The sequence below is a fragment of the Pseudophryne corroboree genome, chromosome 1 (assembly GCF_028390025.1).
Source record: "Pseudophryne corroboree isolate aPseCor3 chromosome 1, aPseCor3.hap2, whole genome shotgun sequence".
Classification (NCBI taxonomy): domain Eukaryota; kingdom Metazoa; phylum Chordata; class Amphibia; order Anura; family Myobatrachidae; genus Pseudophryne; species Pseudophryne corroboree.
The window spans coordinates 527,775,192-527,800,933 of record NC_086444.1 but is presented as its reverse complement, the minus strand read 5'-3'; the positions used below and the strand labels follow the sequence as shown (position 1 = coordinate 527,800,933).

The 25,742-nt window shown below is 48.6% G+C and overlaps 1 protein-coding gene across 1 annotated transcript in view; it reads right to left on the bottom strand.

Annotated features, from left to right (window-relative positions):
• KDM4C (lysine demethylase 4C) overlaps positions 1 to 25,742 on the bottom strand; it is a 961,089-nt gene that overhangs the window by 702,218 nt on the left and 233,129 nt on the right. The window contains exon 6 of the mRNA XM_063913998.1: positions 11,087 to 11,136. Within this exon, the coding sequence (XP_063770068.1) occupies positions 11,087 to 11,136 (50 nt within the window). The remainder of the gene's footprint in view (positions 1 to 11,086; positions 11,137 to 25,742) is intronic.

The following is a 25,742-nucleotide window of genomic DNA, read 5'->3' as shown; positions in this document are numbered from 1 at the left end:
GCATCCACTAGGACGATAGAGAAAATATGGGTGCAGTGTGTGCGATGTGGACATTGCATCCATTATAGAAACACCAATGGATGGGACCCTAGTCTACACACAGAATGCATTTATGGTTCATGTGCACCTCATACACATAGCCTGAAAGTAATCTTATACAACATAAAAAAAAAACTTGTGTACATACACTAAATTTATATTTCATATACTCCTTATACACACAGTCAGAAGATACATTTATACAAAGTAATTTGTGCATTAAACACAGTTTGTGTACACTGACCCAACACAAAGCAAGGATGTCACTATCTCATCTCAGTCACGCTGAGAAAACAAAAAATAAGAATTTACTTACCGATAATTCTATTTCTCATAGTCCGTAGTGGATGCTGGGGACTCCGAAAGGACCATGGGGAATAGCGGCTCCGCAGGAGACTGGGCACAAAAGTAAAAAGCTTTAGGACTACCTGGTGTGCACTGGCTCCTCCCCCTATGACCCTCCTCCAAGCCTCAGTTAGGATACTGTGCCCGGACGAGCGTACACAATAAGGAAGGATTTTGAATCCCGGGTAAGACTCATACCAGCCACACCAATCACACCGTACAACTTGTGATCTGAACCCAGTTAACAGCATGATAACAGAAGGAGCCTCTGAAAAGATGGCTCACAACAACAATAACCCGATTTTTGTAACAATAACTATGTACAAGTAATGCAGACAATCCGCACTTGGGATGGGCGCCCAGCATCCACTACGGACTATGAGAAATAGAATTATCGGTAAGTAAATCCTTATTTTCTCTAACGTCCTAGTGGATGCTGGGGACTCCGAAAGGACCATGGGGATTATACCAAAGCTCCCAAACGGGCGGGAGAGTGCGGATGACTCTGCAGCACCGAATGAGAGAACTCCAGGTCCTCCTCAGCCAGGGTATCAAATTTGTAGAATTTAGCAAACGTGTTTGCCCCTGACCAAGTAGCTGCTCGGCAAAGTTGTAAAGCCGAGACCCCTCGGGCAGCCGCCCAAGATGAGCCCACTTTCCGTGTGGAATGGGCTTTTACAGATTTTGGCTGTGGCAGGCCCGCCACAGAATGTGCAAGCTGAATTGTACTACAAATCCAACGAGCAATCGTCTGCTTAGAAGCAGGAGCACCCAGCTTGTTGGGTGCATACAGGATAAACAGCGAATCAGATTTTCTGACTCCAGCCGTCCCGGAAACATATATTTTCAGGGCCCTGACTACGTCCAGCAACTTGGAATCCTCCAAGTCCCTAGTAGCCGCAGGCACCACAATAGGTTGGTTTAAGTGAAAAGCTGAAACCACCTTAGGGAGAAATTGAGGACGAGTCCTCAATTCTGCCCTGTCCGTATGAAAAATTAGGTAAGGGCTTTTATAGGATAAAGCCGCCAATTCTGAGAAACGCCTGGCTGAAGCCAGGGCTAACAGCATTACCACTTTCCATGTGAGATATTTTAAGTCCACAGTGGTGAGTGGTTCAAACCAATGTGATTTTAGGAATCCCAAAACTACATTGAGATCCCAAGGTGCCACTGGAGGCACAAAAGGAGGCTGTATATGCAGTACTCCCTTGACAAACGTCTGAACTTCAGGAACAGAAGCCAGTTCTTTTTGGAAGAATATTGACAGGGCCGAAATTTGAACCTTAATGGACCCTAATTTGAGGCCCATAGACAGTCCTGTTCGCAGGAAATGCAGGAAACGAACCAGTTGAAATTCCTCTGTAGGGGCCTTCCTGGCCTCGCACCACGCAACATATTTACGCCAAATACGGTGATAATGTTGTACGGTTACATCCTTCCTTACTTTGATCAGGGTAGGGATGACTTCATCCGGAATGCCTTTTTCCTTCAGGATCCGGCGTTCAACCGCCATGCCGTCAAACGCAGCCGCGGTAAGTCTTGGAACAGACATGGTCCCTGCTGGAGCAGGTCCTTTCTTAGAGGTAGAGGCCACGGGTCTTCCGTGAGCATCTCTTGAATTTCCGGGTACCAAGTCCTTCTTGGCCAATCCGGAGCCACGAGTATAGTCTTTACTCCTCTCCTTCTTATGATTCTCAGTACTTTTGGTATGAGAGGAAGAGGAGGGAACACATACACTGACTGGTACACCCACGGTGTTACCAGAGCGTCCACAGCTATTGCCTGAGGGTCCCTTGACCTGGCGCAATATCTGTCCAGTTTTTTGTTGAGGCGGGACGCCATCATGTCCACCTTTGGTTTTTCCCAACGGTTCACAATCATGTGGAAGACTTCTGGGTGAAGTCCCCACTCCCCCGGGTGAAGATCGTGTCTGCTGAGGAAGTCTGCTTCCCAGTTGTCCACTCCCGGAATGAACACTGCTGACAGTGCTATCACATGATTCTTCGCCCAGCGAAGAATCCTTGCCACTTCCATCATTGCCCTCCTGCTTCTTGTGCCGCCCTGTCTGTTTACGTGGGCGACTGCCGTGATGTTGTCCGACTGGATCAACACCGGCTGACCCTGAAGCAGAGGTCTTGCCTGACTTAGGGCATTGTAAATGTCCCTTAGTTCCAGGATATTTATGTGAAGTGACGTTTCCATGCTTGACCACAAGCCCTGGAAATTTTTTCCCTGTGTGACTGCTCCCCAGCCTCTCAGGCTGGCATCCGTGGTCACCATGACCCAATCCTGAATGCCGAATCTGCGGCCCTCTAGGAGATGAGCACTGTGTAACCACCACAGGAGACGCACCCTTGTCCTTGGAGACAGGGTTATCCGCTGATGCATTTGAAGATGCGATCCGGACCATTTGTCCAGCAGATCCCACTGAAAAGTTCTTGCGTGGAATCTGCCGAATGGAATCGCTTCGTAAGAAGCCACCATCTTTCCCAGGACCCTTGTGCATTGATGTACTGACACTTGGCCTGGTCTTAGGAGGTTCCTGACTAGGTCGGATAACTCCTTGGCTTTCTCCTCCGGAAGAAACACCTTTTTCTGTACTGTGTCCAGAATCATCCCTAGGAACAGCAGACGTGTCGTCGGAATCAGCTGCGATTTTGGAATATTTAGAATCCATCCGTGCTGTCGTAGTACTACTTGAGATAGTGCTACTCCGACCTCTAACTGTTCTCTGGACCTTGCCCTTATCAGGAGATCGTCCAAGTAAGGGATAATTAAGACGCCTTTTCTTCGAAGAAGAATCATCATTTCGGCCATTACCTTGGTAAAGACCCGGGGTGCCGTGGACAATCCAAACGGCAGCGTCTGAAACTGATAGTGACAGTTCTGTACCACAAACCTGAGGTACCCTTGGTGAGAAGGGCAAATTGGGACATGGAGGTAAGCATCCTTGATGTCCAGAGACAGCATATAGTCCCCTTCTTCCAGGTTCGCTATCACTGCTCTGAGTGACTCCATCTTGAACTTGAACCTTTTTATGTAAGTGTTCAAGGATTTCAGATTTAAAATGGGTCTCACCGAGCCGTCCGGCTTCGGTACCACAAACAGCGTGGAATAATACCCCTTTCCCTGTTGTAGGAGGGGTACCTTGATTATCACCTGCTGGGAATACAGCTTGTGAATGGCTTCCAATACCGCCTCCCTGTCGGGGGGAGACGTTGGTAAAGCAGACTTCAGGAACCGGCGAGGGGGAGACGTCTCGAATTTCAACAATTTGTACCCCTGAGATACTACCTGCAGGATCCAGGGGTCCACTTGCGAGTGAGCCCACTGCGCGCTGAAATTCTTGAGACGGGCCCCCACCGTGCCTGAGTCCGCTTGTAAGGCCCCAGCGTCATGCTGAGGACTTGGCAGAAGCGGGGGAGGGCTTCTGTTTGTGGGAAGAGGCTGTCTGCTGCAGTCTTTTTCCCCTTCCTCTGCCCCGGGGCAGATATGAGTGGCCTTTTGCCCGCTTGCCCTTATGGGGACGAAAGGACTGAGCCTGAAAAGACGGTATCTTTTTCTGCTGCGAGGTGACTTGGGGTAAAAAGGTGGATTTTCCAGCCGTTGCCGTGGCCACCAGGTCCGATAGACCGACCCCAAATAACTCCTCCCCTTTATACGGCAATACTTCCATATGCCGTTTGGAATCCGCATCCCCTGACCACTGTCGCGTCCATAATCCTCTTCTGGCAGAAATGGACATCGCACTTACTCTTGATGCCAGAGTGCAAATATCCCTCTGTGCATCTCGCATATATAGAAATGCATCCTTTAAATGCTCTATAGTCAATAATATATTGTCCCTGTCCAGGGTATCAATATTTTCAGTCAGGGAATCCGACCAAGCCACCCCAGCACTGCACATCCAGGCTGAGGTGATTGCTGGTCGCAGTATAATACCAGTATGTGTGTATATACTTTTAAGGATATTTTCCAGCTTCCTATCAGCTGGTTCCTTGAGGGCGGCCGTATCAGGGGACGGTAACGCCACTTGTTTTGATAAGCGTGTAAGCGCCTTATCTACGCTAGGGGGTGTTTCCCAACGCGCCCTAACCTCTGGCGGGAAAGGGTATAATGCCAATAACTTTTTAGAAATTAGCAGTTTTTATCGGGGGAAACCCACGCTTCATCACACACCTCATTTAATTCATCTGATTCGGGAAAAACTACGGGTAGTTTTTTCACACCCCACATAATACCCTTTTTTGTGGTACTTGTAGTATCAGAAATGTTCAAAACCTCCTTCATTGCCGTGATCATGTAACGTGTGGCCCTACTGGAAAATACGTTTGTTTCCTCACCGTCGACACTGGAGTCAGTGTCCGTGTCTGTGTCTGTATCGACCTGAGGTAACGGGCGCTTTAGAGCCCCTGACGGTGTTTGAGACGCCTGTACAGGTATTAACTGATTTGCCGGCTGTCTCATGTCGTCAACAGTCTTTTGTAAAGTGCTGACACTATCACGTAATTCTTTCCATAAGACCATCCAGTCAGGTGTCGACTCCCTAGGGGGTGACATCACTAACACAGGCAATTGCTCCGCCTCCACACCATTTTCCTCCTCATACATGTCGACACAACGTACCGACACACAGCACACACACAGGGAATGCTCTGATAGAGGACAGGACCCCACTAGCCCTTTGGGGAGACAGAGGGAGAGTTTGCCAGCACACACCAGAGCGCTATATATATACAGGGATAACCTTATATAAGTGTTTTTCCCTAATATAGCTGCTGTATATATTTATATGCCAATTTAGTGCCCCCCCCTCTCTAGTTTTACCCTGTTTCTGTAGTGCAGGACTGCAGGGGAGAGTCAGGGAGCCTTCCTCCAACGGAGCTGTGAGGTAAAAATGGCGCCAGTGTGCTGAGGAGATAGGCTCCGCCCCTTTTTCAGCGGCCTTTCTCACGCTTTTTTATGTAAAAATTGGCAGGGGTTAAATACATCCATATAGCCCAGGAGCTATATGTGATGTATTTTTTGCCATAAAAGGTGTTTTTATTGCGTCTCAGGGCGCCCCCCCCCCCCAGCGCCCTGCACCCTCAGTGACCGGAGTGTGAAGTGTGCTGAGAGCAATGGCGCACAGCTGCAGTGCTGTGCGCTACCTTATTGAAGACAGGACGTCTTCTGCCGCCGATTTTCCGGACCTCTTCCGTCTTCTGGCTCTGTAAGGGGGACGGCGGCGCGGCTCTGGGACCCATCCATGGCTGGGCCTGTGATCGTCCCTCTGGAGCTAATGTCCAGTAGCCTAAGAAGCCCAATCCACTCTGCACGCAGGTGAGTTCGCTTCTTCTCCCCTTAGTCCCTCGGTGCAGTGAGCCTGTTGCCAGCAGGTCTCACTGAAAATAAAAAACCTACTTTAAACTTTTACACTAAGCAGCTCAGGAGAGCCCCTTAGCCTGCACCCGTCTCGTTAGGGCACAAAAATCTAACTGAGGCTTGGAGGAGGGTCATAGGGGGAGGAGCCAGTGCACTCCAGGTAGTCCTAAAGCTTTTTACTTTTGTGCCCAGTCTCCTGCGGAGCCGCTATTCCCCATGGTCCTTTCGGAGTCCCCAGCATCCACTAGGACGTTAGAGAAATCTGTATTTTGACATTTTGGATATGGGAGAACCAACCTATATTTCTAACCAAGAAAATGCACATGTGGAAAATTGATATAGCTATAATCTTTGCCTTTCCAAAACAAAAAATAGACAACGTTATAGTCAAAGATTTTTTAGAGTGGGATATAAACAGATGATCCTGTTGTAGATAGATATAATCAGAATGGCAAAATAATTTATGAGAATGTGCACGGCTCAGAGAGGTTTTCACTGAATGTTTTCGTTCCACCATGTTGAGCCTACAGGGCAGTACACACTTGCAGAGATGTGTGATGAGCGAGGGGGGGGGGGGGAGAGAGGGGGGTTGGGGGGACGCGAAATGAGCAATGTGCTAGATTGTGCCTGCATGCAGGCCAATCTAGCACAGGCGATAGCGACGCGCGGGGCCAAGCATCACTATCACTGTGGGGCATACACATGAGAGATCCGTGCTTAAAATCTAAGCAATCTAGTCAGATTGCTTAGATTTTAAGACAGATCTCTCCGTGTGTACCCCCCTTACTTTGCCAGTTTTTGGGCTGGTCATATCTAAAAATCAATATGTATTGTCAAAAGCATATGGTTTTCTTTCTTGCAGCACACACAACTATACATTGCAGTTTCAGAAGGTTTTATATTTTTAGAAACTATTAGAATATTTGCTACTTCTAATAAATCAATCAATCAATCAATACCACTTTCACACAGAAAAAGCTGTAAATCCCAGCTTTTACCTGTGCTTTGTTGAATCCTGGGTCATTTTGGTAAAAACCAGGGTCGAATGGACTCTATGAGGCAATCCTATTCCCCACAAAGGGTAAGAGTTGCCGTTGCAGCGATGTGTAAACAATGGCAGGAGCACCCCCCATGGCCCCTTCTACTGCCGGGCTTAGACATCTCTGCTCATAGCCCTATGGGGTTGCATCTAAAAATACACCAGTTGTCCGTTCCGTAAGAGTGGCATCTAGCCGCATTTATTCGTATATGCAAATTCATGGCGGGGAATAGGTTTCTCCTTTATATGTATGCTTTTGTAATAAAATCTAAGCCTAAAAATGTAAATGCACTTGTAAAAGATAATTTTTTGGCTAGTTTTCAATATCTTTTATTAAACACATAAAATGTGTATGAATAATATGGTAGACCAACAAATAAGACAATTTTGAATGAGAAAACCTCTGTGTGGTTTTTTTTGTTTTGTTTTTTAACCAAGATGTGAAAGATCGGGGCATTTGATCTCCCCAATCACAAACTGGAAAACAGCATCTTCTGTGTAGTCTTAGGTGTAATTGTCTCTTGATCACATGGAATTGCCACACTTGCAGCTAAAGGGACTATATCCATTGACAGAAGGGACGTTCCTCTTTCTTACAAGTGTGGCCCCACTATGGGGGAAATAGGGCACATATATTGCCCTCTCCATCTATGGAAAATGTAAGATTTCTGTTTTGCACTGGAGGGTAATATTGTCTGGGATCACAAATGAGCACCAGACAATGACTACAAAGAGGCCACTTAAATTTAAAGAGGGGGGTCACCTCTTTCTATATGGGTGCCCATGAATGAATGGAACCTAAGAATGCTGAGACCCCCCGTGACTCCCGTCACAGAGGGTCCCTTCAGCCAATCAGGGAGTGCCACGTCGTGGCACTCTCCTGATTGGCTATGCGCGTCTGAGCTGTCAGACAGCGCATTGCACAGCCGCTCCATTATCTTCAATGGTGGGAACTTTGCGGTCAGCGGTGAGGTCACTCGCGGTCAGCTCAGACGCGCATAGCCAATCAGGAGCGTGCCACGACGTGGCGCTCCCAGATTGGCTGGACAGGAGTCATGGGGGGTCTCAGCATTCGGGGGAAAGGGGTCCCATATGTAAACATGGGTCCCCTTTCAGTCCATGGTCCGGGTATGCGGTTTTTTTTTTAGCCAAGAACGTGGATTACAAAAAAAGAACAGGACACAAGCTACACTGGATTTAGTTGAGTATAATTTTATTTTCAGGTACCCCATGGATTCATCTTGGAGACGTGGACAGAGTCGGCGTGTGAACATAGGTAAGTATGTGTGTGTCGGCATGTATGTAATAAAGTTTTACTTTCACGGTGTGTGTGTACTGTTTTTATTTGGGTATTTTTTGTGCAGTAGAACTACAGGTACCAGCGGGCCCGCTTCCCCCCCCCCCCGCATGCTGGTACTTGTGGTTCTCCAAGTACCAGCTTGCGGGGGAGGCTTGCTGGGACTTGTAGTTCTGCTGCAAAAAACAATATTCTTTTCTTTGACACAAGGCTATCAGCCCCCCATCCGCAGCCCATGGATGGGGGGGGGGACAGCCTCGGGCTTCACTCCTGGCCCTTGGGTGGCTGAAGGGGGGGACCCCTTGATTTAAGGGGTCCCTACTCCTCCAGGGTACCCCGGCCAGGGGTGACTAGTTGGGGATTTAATGCCACGGCCACAGGGACCGATATAAAAGTGTCCCCCGGCTGTGGCATTATCGCTCCAGCTAGTGGAGCCCGGTGCTGGTGTTAAAAATACGGGGGACCCCTACATCTTTTGTCCCCCGTATTTTTTGCACCAGGACCGGACGCAGGGCCTGGTTCTAAAAATACGGGGGATCCCCTGTCAATTTTTTCCCCGTATTTTTACAACCAGGACCGGGTCAAAGAGCCCGAGGCTGGTTATGCTTAGGAGGGGGGACCCCACGCATTTTTTTTTCTTGATTTTAACCCATTCCCCCCCTTTCCCACTGAAAACCATGCTCTCTCTATTTTAGTCAGTTAAAAAAAAATCTTTAAAAAAATATATAAATAATAATTGTGTCTCCTAATAGACAAACCAAGTACATAATACCTTCTAATATAAATAGATATGCTATTAGCAATAAAAAAAACACAAAAAAAAGCATGGTTTTAATTTTTTTAATAGATTCCGCCAGCAAAGTGAGGCGGAATGAAATTGACGAAATTACTGTCGAAAAGCACTGTTGTCGAATCGACATTCTTCAATTGAATATACTTTTGTCGAAAAGCCGCATTTTTACCACTGCAGACATGTCGAATTTAAAAAATGTCGAATTACAAAAAGTCGAATCTGAAAGTCCGTTTTTTTGTCGAAAAGTACTGTATTGCATTGTCGAATCCAATTCGACATTTTTTTTGTAAAAAATGCCCCGTTTTTCGACTTTTGCGGCAATTCGACCGCAATTGCATATACCCCTTAGTCTCTCATATCGCAACCTATGCATTCATTTTTTTTTCTTGTAGTGCAGGATAAGCCCAGATACGCCTGAGACGTCCCCCATGCCAAGCAAGTCAATGTGTCAGTGACCTGCAGCCTCCTCCTAGGCTTCCAACTGTTACTAGTCAGACAATGATACAGTCAGTTATCGAGCAATACATTATTTACTAATTAAATAATGTGTGGTTTTGCTGAGCCAACATTGAGCCTGCCAACATTTTCAGTGTACAAAATAAGAACAACTCCGACAACACCACAATCCACCTTGTTTAAAGTAACAACAGATCACGTACCCATTGACAAACGAAAATCTGACTTTTTGGTAAGCTTTTTCTACTATGACACATCACTGTGAGGTCACTTCTTAAGTTATCTTACATTTTTGTAGCTCTCTGCAGAATCCGGAAGCATTTTGAAATATTTTCCCATGTTCCATTACACCAATCTATGGCCCTCATTCCGAGTTGTTCGCTCGCAAGCTGCTTTTAGCAGCTTTGCACACGCTGAGCCGCCGCCTACTGGGAGTGAATCTTAGCTTATCAAAATAGCGAACGAAAGATTCGCAATATTGCGAAAAGACTTCTCTGTGCAGTTTCTGAGTAGCTCGAGACTTACTCTGCCAGTGCGATCAGTTCAGTGCTTGTCGTTCCTGGTTTGACGTCACAAACACACCCAGCGTTCGCCCAGACACTCCTCCGTTTCTCCAGCCACTCCTGCGTTTTTCACAGAAACGGCAGCATTTTTTCACACACTCCCATAAAACGGCCTGTTTCCGCCCAGAAACACCCACTTCCTGTCAATCACATTACGATCACCAGAACGAAGAAAAAACCTTGTAATGCCGTGAGTAAAATACCTAACTGCATAGCAAATTTACTTGGCGCAGTCGCACTGCGGACATTGCGCATGCGCATTAGCGACTAATCGCTCCGTTGCGAGAAAAAAATAACGAGCGAACTCCTCGGAATGCCCACCAATGTTCTTTTGTGGGTGACAATTACTCCTACACACAAAAACGTCACAGTCACAAACTCAAAAGAAAGCACACTTTACTCCAGTAAGCAGATTGCTAAGTGATTACTTGGCATTTTACTTCTTAAACATAACTTTATCTAAAGTATGTTACTATACAGTATCATTAAGCAGCACATTGTACTGGTACCATCCCAAGTCCCCAGGCACACTGTACCGAACGTCCATCACATAGCACAAAACCCCCCCTACATTAAACAGCTTTCTATGGAATGCATCTGCTGGAAAATGGCAGTACTTCCATGTGCAAGAACAAAATTAACATTGGCCAGAGCCATTTTCTCTTCAATAGTGAGGATTTCACGGTCATATTGGTGAGAAGAGTGGTTCTTACCACTAGAATAGTGTTTTAGACCAATGTGCTAGGGATGTTGCATCAATGGGAACCAGTTCTACAGATTCAGAGTTGATGTACTGTGAAAGGGCCATCTTTCACAGCACCATCTTCATAGGGGAAACAAGGGAAATCAATGTTGTAGTGCTTTAGCTGCCATATAGACAAAGATTAGTATACCCCTGAGTTAAACATCTACTAACGGAATCAACATTTTTGACTTTGGCAGTGGATAACACTATCATTCTCCTCTATATGACCCAAGAGAACTTAGAATTTGCTTGGTCAACCAATCTGCATACATTGGAAAATTCTCTTAGAAATTAGAAAGTGTTCCCTTGCATTCCAGGTATCAATTTTAAAAGAAATTAAATTAGAAAGTACATTCTGCAAGTGTAGTAGTATTATTATCATCATCATCCATATACATCAACACAAAGCATGGTCTGAAAATTCTAAAAATATTTGAATGTTTACCTTGCGCTAGTCTCTCTAGTCTCTTTCCATGCTCTGGTGGTATAGAATACCTTTGGAGAAAAAATAAAAAAAGATGAAGTTTACCGCACTGCTTTTACAATGTGTATCTAGTTTTATAACAGATTCGCTAAACATTTAAGCCTAGGAATCTTCATGCTTTGTTTTGCATGAAAACACACTGATTAATAAGAGCTCTACTAAAAAAAGACTGATGCTAGTTATGTACACAGTTTGAAATGTCCACCTCACTCCATATACCTGCATTCAGTGCCAGATTAAGGTCCTCATGGGCCTGAAGCTGAAACTTATGCAGGACCTATTACATACCTCCCGACTGTCCCGGCAGGGAGGGCATAGAGAGATGCGGAGCGGCATGGACAGCATAGAGAGACAGGGTATAGAGGAAGGGTATAGAGACGCAGGGCGGTAGGGAAGGCATAGAGACGCAGTACAGTAGGGAGGGCCTAGACGCAGTGACGTGCGGTGGGGTGAGGCAGAGCCTTTCCTGTCATACTTACGTTTGTACAAGAGTTTTGATTGTATAAAGTATATGAAAAAATAAGAATTTACTTACCGATAATTCTATTTCTCGTAGTCCGTAGTGGATGCTGGGAACTCCGTAAGGACCATGGGGAATAGCGGCTCCGCAGGAGACTGGGCACAAAAGTAAAGCTTTAGGACTACCTGGTGTGCACTGGCTCCTCCCCCTATGACCCTCCTCCAAGCCTCAGTTAGGATACTGTGCCCGGACGAGCGTACACAATAAGGAAGGATTTATGAATCCCGGGTAAGACTCATACCAGCCACACCAATCACACCGTACAACCTGTGATCTGAACCCAGTTAACAGCATGATAACAGAGGAGCCTCTGGATAGATGGCTCACAACAACAATAACCCGATTTAGTTAACAATAACTATGTACAAGTATTGCAGACAATCCGCACTTGGGATGGGCGCCCAGCATCCACTACGGACTACGAGAAATAGAATTATCGGTAAGTAAATTCTTATTTTCTCTGACGTCCTAGTGGATGCTGGGAACTCCGTAAGGACCATGGGGATTATACCAAAGCTCCCAAACGGGCGGGAGAGTGCGGATGACTCTGCAGCACCGAATGAGAGAACTCCAGGTCCTCCTCAGCCAGGGTATCAAATTTGTAGAATTTAGCAAACGTGTTTGCCCCTGACCAAATAGCTGCTCGGCAAAGTTGTAAAGCCGAGACCCCTCGGGCAGCCGCCCAAGATGAGCCCACCTTCCTTGTGGAATGGGCTTTTACAGATTTTGGCTGTGGCAGGCCTGCCACAGAATGTGCAAGCTGAATTGTATTACAAATCCAACGAGCAATAGTCTGCTTAGAAGCAGGAGCACCCAGCTTGTTGGGTGCATACAGGATAAACAGCGAGTCAGATTTTCTGACTCCAGCCGTCCTGGAAACATATATTTTCAGGGCCCTGACTATGTCCAACAACTTGGAGTCCTCCAAGTCACTAGTAGCCGCAAGTACCACAATAGGTTGGTTCAGATGAAACGCTGAAACCACCTTAGGGAGAAAATGAGGACGAGTCCTCAATTCCGCCCTGTCTGAATGGAAGATCAGATAAGGGCTTTTACAGGATAAAGCCGCCAAATCTGACACGCGCCTGGCCGAGGCCAGGGCCAACAGCATGACCACTTTCCATGTGAGATATTTTAACTCCACAGATTCAAGTGGTTCCAACCATTGTGACTTTAGGAACCCCAAAACTACATTGAGATCCCAAGGTGCCACTGGAGGCACAAAAGGAGGCTGTATATGCAGTACCCCTTTTACAAACGTCTGAACTTCAGGAACTGAAGCTAGTTCTTTCTGGAAGAAAATTGACAGGGCCGATATTTGAACCTTAATGGACCCCAATTTTAGGCCCATAGAAACTCCTGTTTGCAGGAAATGCAGGAATCGACCTAGTTGAAATTCCTCCATCGGGGCCTTACTGGCCTCGCACCACGCAACATATTTTCGCCTAATGCGGTGATAATGCTTTGCGGTTACATCCTTCCTGGCTTTGATCAGGGTAGGGATGACTTCATCCGGAATGCCTTTTTCCTTCAGGATCCGGCGTTCAACCGCCCTGCCGTCAAACGCAGCCGCGGTAAGTCTTGTAATAGATAGGGTACTTGATGGAGCAGGTCCCTTTTTAGAGGTAGAGGCCACGGGTCCTCCGTGAGCATCTCTTGAAGTTCCGGGTACCAAGTCCTTCTTGGCCAATCCGGAACCACGAGTATAGTTCTTACTCCCCTCCGTCTTATAATTCTCAGTACTTTTGGTAAGAGAGGAAGAGGAGGGAACACATACACTGACTGGTACACCCACGGTGTTACCAGAGCGTCCACAGCTATTGCCTGAGGGTCCCTTGACCTGGCGCAATACCTGTCCAATTTTTTGTTTAGGCGGGACGCCATCATGTCCACCTTTTGTTTTTCCCAACGGTTTACAATCATGTGGAAGACTTCTGCTGAGGAAGTCTGTTTCCCAGTTGTCCACTCCCGGAATGAACACTGCTGACAATGCTATCACATGATTTTCCGCCCAGCGAAAAATCCTTGCAGCTTCTGCCATTGCCCTCCTGCTTCTTGTGCCGCCCTGTCTGTCTACGTGGGCGACTGCCGTGATGTTGTCCGACTGGATCAGCACCGGCTGACCTTGAAGCAGAGGTCTTGCTTGGCTTAGGGCATTGTAAATGGCCCTTAGCTCCAAGATATTTATGTGAAGTGATGTCTCCAGGCTCGACCACAAGCCCTGGAAATTTCTTCCCTGTGTGACTGCTCCCCAGCCTCGCAGGCTGGCATCCGTGGTCACCAGGACCCAGTCCTGAATGCCGAATCTGCGCCCTCTAGAAGATGAGCACTCTGCAACCACCACAGGAGAGACACCCTTGTCTTTGGTGACAGGGTTATCCGCTGATGCATCTGAAGATGCGATCCGGACCATTTTTCCAGCAGGTCCCACTGGAAAGTTCTTGCGTGGAATCTGCCGAATGGAATTGCTTCGTAGGAAGCCACCATTTTTCCCAGGACCCTTGTGCACTGATACTTGGCCTGGTTTTACTAGGTTTCTGACTAGTTCGGATAACTCCCTGGCTTTCTCATCCTGGAGAAACACCTTTTTCTGGACTGTGTCCAGGATCATCCTTAGGAATAGAAGACGTGTCGTCGGGATCAGCTGTGATTTTGGAATATTAAGAATCCAAGCGTGCTGCCGCAACACTACTTGAGATAGTGCTACCCCGACTACCAACTGTTCCCTGGATCTTGCCCTTATCCGGAGATCGTCCAAGTAAGGGATAATTAAAACTCCCTTCCTTTGTAGGAGTATCATCATTTCGGCCATTACTTTGGTAAAGACACGGGGTGCCGTGGACAAACCAAACGGCAGCGTCTGAAACTGATAGTGACAGTTCTGTACCACAAACCTGAGGTACCCTTGGTGAGAAGGGTACATTGGGACATGGAGATAAGCATCCTTGATGTCCAGAGACACCATATAATCCCCTTCTTCCAGGTTTGCCATCACCGCTCTGAGTGACTCCATCTTGAATTTGAACCTTTGTATGTAAGTGTTCAAGGATTTCAGATTTAAATTAGGTCTCACCGAGCCGTCCGGCTTCGGTACCACAAATAGCGTGGAATAATACCCCTTTCCCTGTTGTAGGAGGGGTACCTTGATTATCACCTGCTGGGAATACAGCTTGTGAATGGCTTCCCATACCGCCTCCCTGTCGGAGGGAGACGTCGGTAAAGCAGACTTTAGGAAACGGCGAAGGGGAGACGTCTCGAATTCCAATTTGTACCCCTGAGATACCACCTGAAGGATCCAGGGGTCCACCTGTGAGTGAGCCCACTGCACGCTGACATTTTTGAGACGGGCCCCCACCGTGCCTGAGTCCGCTTGTAAAGCCCCAGCGTCATGCTGAGGACTTGGCAGAAAACGGGAGAGGGCTTCTGTTCCTGGGAACTGGCTGTTTGCTGCAGCCTTTTTCCTCTCCCTCTGCCACGGGGCAGAAATGAGGAGCCTTTTGCCCGCTTGCCTTATGGGGCCCAAAGGACTGCGCCTGATAATACGGCGTCTTCTTATGTTGAGAGGCTACCTGGGGTAAAAATGTGGATTTCCCAGCCGTTGCCGTGGCCACCAGGTCTGTTAGACCTACCCCAAATAACTCCTCCCTTTTATAAGGCGATACTTCCATATGCCTTTTGGAATCAGCATCACCTGACCACTGTCTTGTCCATAACCCTCTTCTGGCAGAAATGGACAGCGCACTTACTCTTGATGCCAGTCGGCAAATATCCCTCTGTGCATCACGCCTATATAGAAATGCATCTTTTAAATGCTCTATAGTCAGTAATATACTGTCCCTATCTAGGGTATCAATATTGTCAGTCAGGGAATCCGACCAAGCCACCCCAGCACTGCACATCCAGGCTGAGGCGATTGCTGGTCGCAGTATCACACCCGTGTGAGTGTATATACATTTTAGGATATTTTACTGCTTTCTGTCAGCAGGTTCCTTAAGGGCGGCCGTATCCGGGGACGGTAGTGCCACCTGTTTAGACAAGCGTGTGAGCGCTTTATGCACCCTAGGGGGTGTTTCCCAACGTGCCCTATCCTCTGGCGGGAAGGGGTATGATGCTAATAACTTTTTAGGAATTAACAGTTTTTATCGGGGGAAACCCACGCATCATCACACACTTCATTTAATTCCTCAGATGCAGGAAAAACTACAGGCAGTTTTTTCTCACCCAACATAATACCCTTTTTAGTGGTACTGGTATTATCAGAAATGTGTAAAAACATTTTCCATAGCCTCAATCATGTAACGTGTGGCCCTACTGGAAGTCACATTCGTCTCTTAATCGTCGACACTGGAGTCAGTATCCGTGTCGGCGTCTGTATCTGCCATCTGCGGTAACGGGCGTTTTAGAGCCCCTGATGGCTTTTGAGACACCTGGACAGGCACAGGCTGAGTCGCCGGCTGTCTCATGTCATCCATCTTTTGTAAAGAGCTGACACTGTCACATAATTCCTTCCATAAGCTCATCCACTCAGGTGTCGACTCCCTAGGGGGCAGGGCCGGATTAACAATGGGGCGGGTGGAGCTGCAGCTCCAGGCCCCCCATGAAAATAGGCCCAGACGATGCTATTAAACATTGCTGACAAGAAAAAAATATATTTTTCTGTCATCAGTGGCCGTCTAAAGCCCTGGCCACCCCTCTCCTAGCAGCCTTCACCCCACTCCGTGCCCACATACACTATAGCGGCACCGGCATATATGTTTTACATGCACTGCAGCCAGCATAGTAGTGCACTCCCTGTGCCTTTTTGCCGGAACCAGTGCTAAGAGCAGAGGCTGGCTGTGGGCGGATCAAAACAGGAGGAGGCAGTCTAGCCCCTCCCTGCCACTTACGTTTCCTCAGTGTCCTTTTACCGCCTCCTCACTGAAGCTGCTGTTGCCGGGGCTCACCGTCACGATCTAGGGACCGGCCCCGGCGTGAAAACTGCAGGGATATCCGCTGTTGCCGCCACCGCCGCCGCCAATGACAGCAGGTACCTGCTACCGCAGAAGGTCACCTGTACGGGGTGAGGTAGGAAGGAGACACTGCTAGCTGTACGGGGTGAGGGAGGAAGGAGGCATTGATGGCTGTACGGGGTGAGATAGGAAGGAGGCACTGATGGCTGTACGGCGTGAGGGAGGAAGGAGGCACTGCTGCCTGTATGGGGGATGGAGAACAGAGGTACACAGTGCCACCTGTACGTGGGGTGGGGTTGGGGACAGGAGGTACACCTGATGCCTGTACTGAAGGGATGGGGGGGGGGGTAAGGCATTCCTTTCTCAGACCTCTCTCACACACTTCTCGTGTCTCTCATCTCCCCCTTTTCTCTAACGTCCTAAGTGGATGCTGGGGACTCCGTCAGGACCATGGGGAATAGCGGCTCCGCAGGAGACAGGGCACAAAAAGTAAGCTTTTAGGATCACATGGTGTGTACTGGCTCCTCCCCCTATGACCCTCCTCCAAGCCTCAGTTAGGTTTTTGTGCAATCTAGGTGGCTCTCCTAAAGAGCTGCTTAGAAAAAGTTTTTTAGGTTTTTTTATTTTCAGTGAGTCCTGCTGGCAACAGGCTCACTGCATCGAGGGACTTAGGGGAGAGAATTTCAACTCACCTGCGTGCAGGATGGATTGGATTCTTAGGCTACTGGACACCATTAGCTCCAGAGGGAGTCGGAACACAGGTCTCACCCTGGGGTTCGTCCCGGAGCCGCGCCGCCGACCCCCCTTACAGATGCTGAAGATTGAAGGTCCGGAAACAGGCGGCAGAAGGCTCTTCAGTCTTCATGAAGGTAGCGCACAGCACTGCAGCTGTGCGCCATTGTTGTCACACACTTCACACCAGACGGTCACGGAGGGTGCAGGGCGCTGCTGGGGGCGCCCTGGGCAGCAATATATAATACCTTTTATGGCAAAAGAATACATCACATATAGCCATTAAGGCTATATGTATGTATTTAACCCATGCCAAATGTCTAAAACTCCGGGAGAAAAGCCCGCCGGAATAGGGGGCGGGGCTTATTCTCCTCAGCACACAGCGCCATTTTCCTGCTCAGCTCCGCTGTGAGGAAGGCTCCCAGGACTCTCCCCTGCACTGCACTACAGAAACAGGGTAAAACAGAGAGGGGGGGCATATTTTGGCGATATTTTTATATATTTAAGCGGCTATAAGGAACAACACTTATATAGGGTTGTTCCCATATATATTATAGCGCTTGGGTGTGTGCTGGCAAACTCTCCCTCTGTCTCCCCAAAGGGCTAGTGGGGTCCTGTCTTCGATAAGAGCATTCCCTGTGTGTCTGCTGTGTGTCGGTACGTGTGTGTCGACATGTATGAGGACGATGTTGGCGTGGAGGCAGAGCAATTGCCGATAATGGTGATGTCACCCCCCAGGGAGTCGACACCGGAATGGATGGCTTTGTTTATGGAATTACGTGATAATGTCAGCACATTACAAAAATCAGTTGACGACATGAGACGGCCGGCAAACCAGTTAGTACCTGCCCAGGCGTCTCAGACACCGTCAGGGGCTGTAAAGCGCCCTTTACCTCAGTCGGTCGACACAGACCCAGACACAGACACTGAATCTAGTGTCGACGGTGATGAAACAAACGTATTTTCAAGTAGGGCCACACGTTATATGATCACGGCAATGAAGGAGGCTTTGCATATCTCTGATACTACAAGTACCACAAAAAGGGGTATTATGTGGGGGGTGAAAAAACTACCTGTAGTTTTTCCTGAATCAGAGGAATTAAATGATGTATGTGATGAAGCGTGGGTTAACCCAGATAGAAAAATGCTAATTTCAAAAAAGTTATTAGCATTATACCCTTTCCCGCCAGAGGTTAGGGCGCGCTGGGAAACACCCCCTAGGGTGGATAAGGCGCTCACACGCTTATCGAAACAAGTGGCGTTACCGTCTCCTGATACGGCCGCCCTCAAGGATCCAGCTGATAGGAGGCTGGAAACTACCCTGAAAAGTATATACACTCATACTGGTGTTATACTGCGACCAGCCATCGCCTCAGCCTGGATGTGCAGTGCTGGGGTCGTCTGGTTGGATTCCCTGACTGAAAATATTGATACCCTGGATAGGGACAGTATTTTATTGACTATAGAGCAATTAAAGGATGCTTTCCTTTATATGCGAGATGCGCAGAGAGATATTTGCACTCTGGCATCGAGAGTAAATGCGATGTCCATATCTGCCAGAAGGAGTTTATGGACGCGACAGTGGTCAGGTGATGCGGATTCCAAACGACATATGGAAGTATTGCCGTATAAAGGGGAGGAATTATTTGGCGTCGGTCTATCGGATCTGGTGGCTACGGCAACTGCCGGAAAATCCACTTTTTTACCTCAGACCCCCTCCCAACAGAAAAAGACACAGTCTTTTCAGCCGCAGTCCTTTCGTTCCTATAAGAACAAGCGGACAAAAGGACAGTCATATCTGCCTCGGGGCAGAGGAAGGGGTAAGAGAGGGCAGCAAGCAGCCCCTGCCCAGGAACAGAAGCCCTCCCAGGGTTCTGCAAAGCCCTCAGCATGATGCTGGGGCCTTACAAGCGGACTCTGTACATACAAAAATTCAAGTTCAAGATGGAGTCACTCAGAGCAGTGATAGCGAATCTGGAAGAAGGGGACTTTATGGTGTCCCTGGACATAAAGGACGCTTACCTGCATGTCCCAATTTGCCCTTCACATCAAGGGTACCTCAGGTTCGTGGTGCAAAACTGTCATTATCAGTTTCAGACGCTGCCGTTTGGATTGTCCACGGCACCTCGGGTCTTTACCAAGGTAATGGCCGAAATGATGATCCTTCTACGAAGAAGAGGCGTATTAATTATCCCTTACTTGGACGATCTCCTGATAAGGGCAAGATCCAGAGAACAGCTGGAAGACGGAGTAGCACTAACCCAACTAGTGCTGCAACAACACGGGTGGATTCTGAATTTTCCAAAATCTCAGTTGACCCCGACGACACGTCTGCTGTTCCTGGGAATGATTCTGGACACGGTTCAGAAAAAGGTGTTTCTTCCGGAGGAGAAAGCCAGGGAGTTATCCGAACTTGTCAGGAACCTCCTAAAACCAGGGACAGTGTCTGTGCATCAATGCACAAGAGTCCTGGGAAAGATGGTGGCTTCTTACGAAGCGATTCCATTCGGCAGATTCCACGCACGAACTTTTCAGTGGGATCTGCTGGACAAATGGTCCGGATCGCATCTGCAGATGCATCAGCAGATAACCTTATCGCCACGGACAAGGGTGTCTCTTCTGTGGTGGTTGCAGAGTGCTCATCTGTTAGAGGGCCGCAGATTCGGCATACAGGACTGGGTCCTGGTGACCACGGATGCCAGTCTGAGAGGCTTGGGAGCGGTCACACAAGGAAGAAACTTCCAGGGAGTATGGTCAAGCCTGGAGATGTCTCTTCACATAAATATACTGGAGCTAAGAGCGATTTACAATGCTCTAAGTCTGGCAAAACCCCTGCTTCAGGGTCAGCCGGTGTTGATCCAGTCGGACAACATCACGGCAGTCGCCCACGTAAACAGACAGGGCGGCACAAGAAGCAGGACAGCAATGGCAGAAGCTGCAAGGATTCTTCGCTGGGCGGAAGATCATGTGATAGCACTGTCAGCAGTATTCATTCCGGGAGTGGACAACTGGGAAGCAGACTTCCTCAGCAGACACGATCTACACCCGGGAGAGTGGGGACTTCATCCAGAAGTCTTCCACATGATTGTGAACCGTTGGGAAAAACCAATGGTGGATATGATGGCGTCCCGCCTCAACAAAAAACTGGACAGGTATTGCGCCAGGTCAAGAGATCCTCAGGCAATAGCTGTGGACGCTCTGGTAACACCGTGGGTGTTCCAGTCAGTGTATGTGTTCCCTCCTCTGCCTCTCATACCAAAAGTACTGAGAATTATACGGCAAAAGGGAGTAAGAACTATACTAGTGGCTCCGGATTGGCCAAGAAGAACTTGGTACCCGGAACTTCAAGAGATGCTCACGGAGGATCCGTGGCCTCTACGTCTAAGACGGGACCTGCTTCAGCAGGGACCGTGTCTATTCCAAGACTTACCGCGGCTGCGTTTGACGGCATGGCGGTTGAACGCCGAATTCTAAAGGAAAAAGGCATTCCAGAAGAGGTCATTCCTACACTGGTAAAGGCCAGGAAGGAGGTGACTGCACAACATTATCACCGCATTTGGAGGAAATATGTTGCGTGGTGTGAGGCCAGGAAGGCCCCCACGGAGGAATTTCAACTGGGTCGATTCCTACATTTCCTGCAAACAGGATTGTCTATGGGCCTCAAATTGGGGTCCATTAAGGTTCAAATTTCGGCCCTGTCGATTTTCTTCCAGAAAGAATTGGCTTCAGTTCCTGAAGTCCAGACTTTTGTAAAAGGAGTACTACATATACAGCCCCCGGTTGTGCCCCCAGTGGCACCGTGGGATCTTAATGTAGTCTTGGATTTTCTAAAATCCCATTGGTTTGAGCCGCTCAAATCGGTGGAGATGAAGTATCTTACATGGAAAGTAACCATGCTACTGGCCCTGGCTTCAGCCAGGAGAGTATCAGAATTGGCGGCTTTATCATATAAGAGCCCATATCTGATTTTCCATACGGACAGGGCAGAACTGCGGACGCGTCCTCATTTTCTGCCTAAGGTGGTGTCAGCGTTTCACCTGAACCAGCCTATTGTGGTGCCTGCGGCTACTAACGAGTTGGAGGATTCCAAGTTGTTGGACGTGGTCCGGGCATTGAAAATATATATTTCAAGAACGGCTGGAGTCAGAAAGTCTGACTCACTGCTTATATTGTATGCACCCAACAAGATGGGTGCTCCTGCTTCTAAGCAGATGATTGCTCGTTGGATTTGTAGCACAATTCAACTTGCACATTCTGTGGCAGGCTTGCCACAACCTAAATCTGTCAAGGCCCATTCCACAAGGAAAGTGGGCTCATCCTGGGCGGCTGCCCGGGGAGTCTCGGCATTACAACTCTGCCGAGCTGCTACTTGGTCAGGGGCAAACACGTTTGCAAAATTCTACAAATTTGATACCCTGGCTGAGGAGGACCTTGAGTTCTCTCATTCGGTGCTGCAGAGTCATCCGCACTCTCCCGCCCGTTTGGGAGCTTTGGTATAATCCCCATGGTCCTGACGGAGTCCCCAGCATCCACTTAGGACGTTAGAGAAAATAAGAATTTACTTACCGATAATTCTATTTCTCGTAGTCCGTAGTGGATGCTGGGCGCCCATCCCAAGTGCGGATTGTCTGCAATACTTGTACATAGTTATTGTTACAAAAAAATCGGGTTGTTATTTGTTGTGAGCCGTCTGTTCAGAGGCTCCTACGTTTGTCATACTGTTAACTGGGTTCAGATCACAAGTTATACGGTGTGATTGGTGTGGCTGGTATGAGTCTTACCCGGGGTTCAATATCCTTCCTTATTGTGTGCGCTCGTCCGGGCACAGTACCTAACTGAGGCTTGGAGGAGGGTCATAGGGGGAGGAGCCAGTACACACCATGTGATCCTAAAAGCTTACTTTTTGTGCCCTGTCTCCTGCGGAGCCGCTATTCCCCATGGTCCTGACGGAGTCCCCAGCATCCACTACGGACTACGAGAAATAGAATTATCGGTAAGTAAATTCTTATTTTCTGTGTGTGCCTCTCTCTGCCCCCCTCTCCCTGTCTGTCTCCCTCCTTCTCTTTGTCACCCCTTCTCTCTCTCTCTGTCTCCCCCTTTTTCCTCTCTCTCTCTCTCTCTGTGTCTCCCCCCTTCTCTCTCTGTATCCCTCCTCTCGCTCTGTCTCCCCCTTCACTCACTCTCTCTCTATGCCTCACCCCTTCTGCCCCTCCCTCTCTCTCCCTCCCTCTCTATGCCTCTCCCCTTCTGCCCCTCCCTCTCTCTCCCACCCACCCTTCTCTCTCTCCCTCTCTCTCCCCTCTTTCTCTCTCTCTCTCTCTCTCCCTTCTATCTTACTGTGTCCCCCTTCTCACTTTCTGTTTCCAATCTTCTCTCTCTCTCTCTCCCTCTCTCTCTCTCTCTCTCTCTCTCTCCCCATTTCCCCCCTTTCCATCATCTCTCTCTATCTCCCCCCATCTTTCTCTCTCTGTCTCCTTCCTTATCTCTCTTTCTCCCCCTTCCCTCCTTCTCTCTGTCTCCCCCTTGTCCTTCTCTTTCTCTCCTCATTCTCTCTCTCTCTCTCTCTCCCTTCTCTCTCCCCTTCTCTCTCCCCTTCTCTCTCTCTCTCTCTCCTCTTCTCTCTCTTCCTCCTCTCACTCTCTCTTCCTCCTCTCACTCTCTCTTCCTCCTCTCACTCTCTCTTCCTCCTCTCACTCTCTCCGCTTTCTCTCTCACCTTTCGATCTTTCTTTCTCTCTCTCTCCCCCCCTCTCCCTTCTCGCTTGCTCTCGCTCTCTGTCTCCCACTCCTCTCTTTCACTCCATCTCCCCTTCTCTCTCTCTCTCCATTTCCCCCTTTCTCTCATCTCTCTCTGTCTCCCCCCTTCTTTCTCTCTCTGTCTCCTTCCTTATCTCTCTGTTTCCCCCTTGTCCTTCTCTCTGTCTCCTCATACGCTCTCCCTGTCTCCCCCCTTCTCTCTCTCTCTCTTCTCTCCCTCCCCTTCTCTCTCTCTCCCCCCTTTTCTGTCTCTCTCTCTCCCCCTTCTCTCTCTCTCTCTCTCTCCCCCTTCTCTCTCTCTATCCCTCTCTCTCTCCCCCCTTCTCTCCCCCCCTTTTCTCTATCTCTCCCCCCTTCTCTCTCTCTCTTCCTCCTCTCACTCTCTGTCTCCCCCCTTCTTGCTCTCACTCACCTTTCGATCTTTCTCTCTCATCCCCCTCTCCCTTCTCGCTTGCTCTCGCTCTCTGTCTCCCACTCTTCTCTCTCTCACTCTGTCTCCCCTTCTCTCTCTCTCCCCTTCTATTATATTTCTTCTATTTCTTTGTCTCCCACCCTCTCTCTCTCTTTTGTCTCCCCCTTTCTCTGTGTGTGGGTGTGTCACCCACCCTTCTTTCTCTCTGTCTACCCCTTTCTCTCTCTCACTCTTACACTTCTCGTGCTCTCTGTGCCCCTTCCCCCCTTCTCTCTCTCCCCTTTCCCTAATGTAAGTATGCCAGATAGGGTTAGGGTTAGGCTGCATGTGGGGAGAGTTAGGGTTAGGCTGAGGGAGGGTTAGGGAGAAAGTAAGGGGTTGAATTAGTTTACATACCAAGAAGTGTTGGGATTCTGACTGTTGGGATGCCACTGTTGGTATTCTGACCACCGGCATCCTCACGGTTGAATCCCGTACCCAACCCATAAAGGGGCACATATATGCATATGCACATACAGACATACAGAAGCACATACAGTCAGGGGCACATACGGACATGTTGCTCGGGGGTAGGTGCGACGAGGGGGTGGATCCCAGTGGCGGTAGTGATGGGCGGAGGTGCATGTGCATGCGATGTACTCAATTATTGAATTGCGAATTTGGCCGACATTATCACACTACATACGCGTCGTCAGATGTGGATGGTGATAAATCGGCCCCATAGCCAAATACACAGGCATAGGAACATATGGACATAGGGGAGCACATATGACATAATGACACTGCCGCAAAACTGGTAACACCCTCTGGTGGCACACAATAGGCCCTTCAGCAATTTCAGCTCCAGGCCTATGTGGACCTTAATCTGGCACTGCTAGGGGGTGACATCTCTGTTACAGGCAATTGCTCCGCCTCCACATCATTTTCCTCCTCATACATGTCGACACAATGTACCGACACACAGCACACACACAGGGAATGCTCTGATAGAGGACAGGACCCCACTAGCCCTTTGGGGAGACAGAGGGAGAGTATGCCAGCACACACCAGAGCGCTATATATATATATATATACAGGGATAACCTTATATAAGTGTTTTTTCCCCTTATAGCTGCTGTATTGTTATACTGCGCCTAATTAGTGCCCCCCTCTCTTTTTTAACCCCTTTCTGTAGTGTAGTAACTGCAGGGGAGAGCCAGGGAGCTTCCCTCCAACGGAGCTGTGAGAGAAAATGGCGCCAGTGTGCTGAGGAGATAGGCTCCGCCCCCTTCTCGGCGGCCTTTTCTCCCGTTTTTCTGTGGAATCTGGCAGGGGTTAAAATTCATCCATATAGCCCTGGGGGCTATATGTGATGTATTTTCGCCAGCCAAGGTGTTTTTATTGCTGCTCAGGGCGCCCCCCCCTAGCGCCCTGCACCCTCAGTGACCGGAGTGTGAAGTGTGCTGAGGAGCAATGGCGCACAGCTGCAGTGCTGTGCGCTACCTTGGTGAAGACAGGATGTCTTCTGCCGCCGATTTTCCGGACCTCTTCTTGCTTCTGGCTCTGTAAGGGGGCCGGCGGCGCGGCTCTGGGACCGGACTCCGAGGCTAGGCCTGTGTTCGGTCCCTCTGGAGCTAATGGTGTCCAGTAGCCTAAGAAGCCCAATCCACTCTGCAAGCAGGTGAGTTCACTTCTTCTCCCCTTAGTCCCTCGATGCAGTGAGCCTGTTGCCAGCAGGTCTCACTGAAAATAAAAAACCTAAAACTAAACTTTCACTAAGAAGCTCAGGAGAGCCCCTAGTGTGCACCCTTCTCGGCCGGGCACAAAAATCTAACTGAGGCTTGGAGGAGGGTCATAGGGGGAGGAGCCAGTGCACACCAGGTAGTCCTAAAGCTTTACTTTTGTGCCCAGTCTCCTGCGGAGCCGCTATTCCCCATGGTCCTTACGGAGTTCCCAGCATCCACTAGGACGTCAGAGAAATATAATGAATATGTTTGAAATATCTTCTTTGCATTATTCTAATCATTTTTATAGCCAAAACTCTGGAGTAAAAAGTCTATGGCAGGTGAGGCAGTGCCTCACCTGTCTATCTTTTCTGCGCATCTGAGATCAAAACTCACCAAATTTCCAGGAGTTTATACTGCTGCACCTGTGTATAATGCCCAGATGTACTCTTTGGTTCATATTTTGTGAGTAAATCTGGCTCTGGTGCTAGCTAGTGCCTCCTTAGCCTTTTAGCTCACCGCACGTCCCTGCACGCGGGGCGGTA